The sequence below is a fragment of the Chinchilla lanigera genome, unplaced genomic scaffold, assembly GCF_000276665.1.
Source record: "Chinchilla lanigera isolate Chin_1 unplaced genomic scaffold, ChiLan1.0 scaffold00066, whole genome shotgun sequence".
Taxonomy (NCBI): Eukaryota; Metazoa; Chordata; class Mammalia; order Rodentia; family Chinchillidae; genus Chinchilla; species Chinchilla lanigera.
Genome location: NW_004955467.1, coordinates 10,610,036 through 10,613,909, shown reverse-complemented (window position 1 = coordinate 10,613,909; position 3,874 = coordinate 10,610,036). Strand labels below are relative to the sequence as shown.

At 44.4% G+C, this 3,874-nt stretch overlaps 1 protein-coding gene and 1 long non-coding RNA gene across 3 annotated transcripts in view; one reads left to right on the top strand and one right to left on the bottom strand.

Moving 5' to 3' along the window:
- Rabep1 (rabaptin, RAB GTPase binding effector protein 1) overlaps nt 1-239 on the bottom strand; it is a 134,452-nt gene extending 134,213 nt beyond the window's left edge. For both annotated transcript variants that reach the window (XM_005399641.2, XM_005399642.2), the window contains exon 1: nt 16-239. In XM_005399641.2, the coding sequence (XP_005399698.1) occupies nt 16-49 (34 nt within the window). In that variant the 5' untranslated portion in view covers nt 50-239. The remainder of the gene's footprint in view (nt 1-15) is intronic.
- On the top strand, nt 162-1,222 carry LOC106150188. The gene is made up of 3 exons (XR_001236850.1): nt 162-247; nt 555-618; nt 742-1,222. It is a non-coding gene; the product is annotated as an uncharacterized LOC106150188 (long non-coding RNA).
- The last annotated feature ends 2,652 nt before the right edge of the window (nt 1,223-3,874 follow it).

Here is a 3,874-nt window from a genome sequence, read left to right as displayed (position 1 = left end):
TGGTGGGCGCCTCACCGTCAGGCTGGGGAGCCGGGCCCGGCTGCGCCATGGCCAGGCAGCCGGCCACGGGGAGCGGGATGGGGCTGCCGCGGGCTCAGCTGTAAGAAAAGGCGTCGACCAAGTCGCCGCCGCCGCTGCCCAGGGAGGAACCGCTAAGGCAGGAGCCGCGGGCGCCGCCACAGCCGCGGGCAGAGACGGACCCGAGCGCCGACCTCCGCCTCCTCATCCTGACAGCGGGAAATAAGCAGTGCGCAGGCGCAGGGGGACGGGGCGGCACGTGACGTTAGCCGGAGGGGAGGGGCGGGGCTTCGCGAGGGTGGGGGCTGCGCGGCGGGAGGGGCGGCGGCGGGAGGAGGAGGCCGGCTGCCTCGGCGCGGGAGGGAGGCTGAATCGAGAGGAAGGGGTGGATGCGCCCGGGTGGCGGCCGCGACGTTCGGGCCTCCCGGAGAATCCGTCCTCTCCCAGAGGCAAAAAAATAAGTTGATAAATACGTCGGGACAAAATAGGAGACCGGATGGTGGAGCGCAAATCCATCCTCTGCCTCTCCTCCCCAGCTTTGTGACCTTGGGAGAGTCATTTAACCTCTTGGAACCTTCATCAGTGCAAGGCCTAATAAAAGTATGTATCAGGCAGTTAAGTAGAAAGAACTGTCCGGAAAGAACCGAGCCTGGACCCCGATATTCTGATGTGCAGGTCAGCGTACTTTCCATGAGGCAAATATGTCTGACTTTTATGTGGCAGGCACGGTGACAGCTGCTGAGGATTCGGCAAGATGCAGTGCCTGCACTCTACTGAAGAGGAGAAATAGTTATGTGGGAGATACTGCCTTTACCTGGGCCAGAGAGCCCTGTATTTTAGAGGCTCTTCACACACGCTCCACCGCCACACCTCTACCCCAGAGCAAGGGGTCCACAGTCTTCCACTTCAGGACAAGTTTTGGGCACCAGTGACCCCAGGATGCCTTTCCTTGATGGCTGAAGCTGTGGCCTCTTTCCCAGGTTCCTCCTCTCTAGGACTGCCTGGGTGTTGCCCAAAGTGCCGGAGGACAACTACGTTTTGGAGAGGTGGCATAGCACTTTTGGACATATTAGCCGCCATGCCCACAGATCCTTGGTGGTGTAGGACAGAGATCAGAAAAGGAGACAGGTGAGCCAGGGGTCAGTGGCGCCACCAGGGTCTGTGTTCCCCTCACCTCCTTACTCAAGTACATATATCCCAGGAGTCCGAGATTTCTAAATTCAGATCACTTCTTCAGGCTCTTTAAAGATGCATATTCGTCAAAGACGAATAGACTGTATTAAGAATAGCAGTTAGTTGGAGTGGTTTATACTTTTCAGTAATTTAGGCAGATATATGACATCTATTGCTACTTTTGCCCCAAGTCCTCTAACTTTAGGGGAAAGGCTGTATTTAGATTTGGGTTTTGAGCATTCAGTGTCACCAAATGGCTGACGTACCTGAGAGAATCAGCAGAGGCCCTCCCTCCCCCACACACAGGCTTTCCTGGATGACCAAATCCATACTCAGCAGGGAGACCTTTGGCCAGGATAGGGCCGCCCAGTCTGTCTTCTTGTGATGACTAACAGGAGGTGGGGGCCATAAAGATGGCAGATGCTGATGTTCTCCACAGAAGGGCTCCCCTCTGTGAACGAGTGGCACATTTATTGCCCTTCATAATGGGACGTGAAGGGATGTCCTCAAGATGACAATCTCTCAGAAATTATCAGGCATCTGTTTAGGACACCCAGAGCGTCCCATCCCAAGGGCTGAAAAGCCAATTTGGGAGTCAGGAACGTTGAGAGCTATGTACATAGTTTTAGGTAGACCCTAAGACTCAGTCATTCCACTGTTTTTTTGTTTTTTTGTTTGTTTGTTTGGTGCCTTGAATAGAACTCAGGACCTTGCACCTTCCAGGCAGGTGCTTGTGCCACTGAGCTATATCCCCGGCTCCACTACTATTCAAAGCCTTTATTAAATGTAAAAGAAAAAAAAAGTGTAAATGAAGTGATTCTTGTGTTCTAAAGGAAATTGAGATGTAAGACATGAAATAATTATTTATCAATTATATTGTACATTATACCTATGGAGACACCTACAAGAATATTCATACCAGCATAGTTCATAATACAATAAATGATCCAATGTTCATCATAGCAAAATACATTTAAGCTTTTTTAGTTACATATTCTAAGGTTATACAAAGGAGGTACATGAAAATGGCCAGGTATTATTTGTTGAGGTAAGGATTTGCTAAGGAGAAAATACAGTTCTACTTTTGATTTAGATCTCACATGCCTATTTGGTGTTTAAGTGCAAATATAAAGTAGATAGATAGACACTCCTACAGTTCAAATATGGGAATATGAATTTGGAATTCAGTACTATTTGGATGATATTCATAGTGAATAGCTCAGAATAAAGTAAAAATCTAGTGAAACAAAATCAAAAACTTAATGGAAAAGTGGGCAAAGGACCTTTTTTTTTTTTTTTTTTTGAGTCAGGGTCTCACTATGTAGTTCGAGCTGGCCTTGAACTCACTATGTAGCCTAGGCTCCTCCTGCCTCAGCCCCCCCCCCCAGTGCTGGGATTACAGGCATGCACACCCCACCTGGCACAAGGACATTTTAAAAGGCTTCAAGACCATTTATCAAAAGATGCTCAACTGTCACTCAAAACAGAATTTAAACTGAAACTACAGTACAGTGATACAACATTTCTTGCCCATGGACTGATACTATCCAAATGTGGCAGGCTAGTCAATTAATGAAGGTGTGAGGAAAATGCTAGTTTACATTGCCGTTTAGAAGTACAAAGTGGGACAAATGCTATTCCAGGAATATTGGGCAATATTTAACAAATTTGCATATTTATATTATTTATTCTTTGATCCAGGAATCCCTTTTATAAAAGGATACATCTGCATAAATTGAAACAACTGCACAATAACTGTGACATTATTTTTCATAACAAAATGTTAGAAATAACCAAGTGTTACAAATGTAACAAATTTGTTGAATTAATGATAATATAGTCACAGAATTGAATACCATGTAACCATAAAGAGAAAGAAAAAGAGTTTTATGCACTAATATCAAGTGAATGTCACAATAAGTTAAAAAGTCAGAGCTCAAAAAGTATATGTAGGGGCTGGGGATATAGCTCAGTGGCACAGCGCCTGCCTGGCAAGGTCTTGAGTTCAATTCCTGGCACCAAAGAAAACCCAGTATATATAATAAAGGTGTTATAAAAATTAGGAAGTACACAATATACAGTCTTACTTTCCTCTTGTTTCTTAACTAAATATAGTATACTATATATATTCTAGAATTGTCTATTTCTCCCCCTCAATTTTGACAGGTCATGAATTTTGTGACTCTATTATTAGAAACTTGTTTATTTTATTTTATTTTATTTTATTTTTACTTTGGGGTGTACTGGGAATCAAACTCAGGACCTCACACTTGCCAGGTAGATGCTGTGCCACTGAGCTATATTCCTGACCCCGTATTTTAATTTTTTGAGACTATGGAATTCAGGCTGCCCTTGAACTCACGATGATCTCTCCTGCCTCAGCCTCCTGAGTGCTGGGATAATAGGCCTGTGCCACCATATGTGGTGAGAAGCATGTGTTTATAATTGTTAGGTTTTTCTGATGGAATGACTTGTTATCATTATAAAATGACTTCATTTGTTTCTAGTAACAATTTTTGTCTTAAAGTAAATTCTGTGTCCTCTTTAGCATAGCCATTCTCCTTCTCCTTTGAATACTATTGGCATCAACTATCTCTTTTATCCACTTAGTTTCTATGAATTTATGTTCTTTGAGAAAAGATATACTTAATGATATTTTTATCTATTGCCAATTATTGCATTT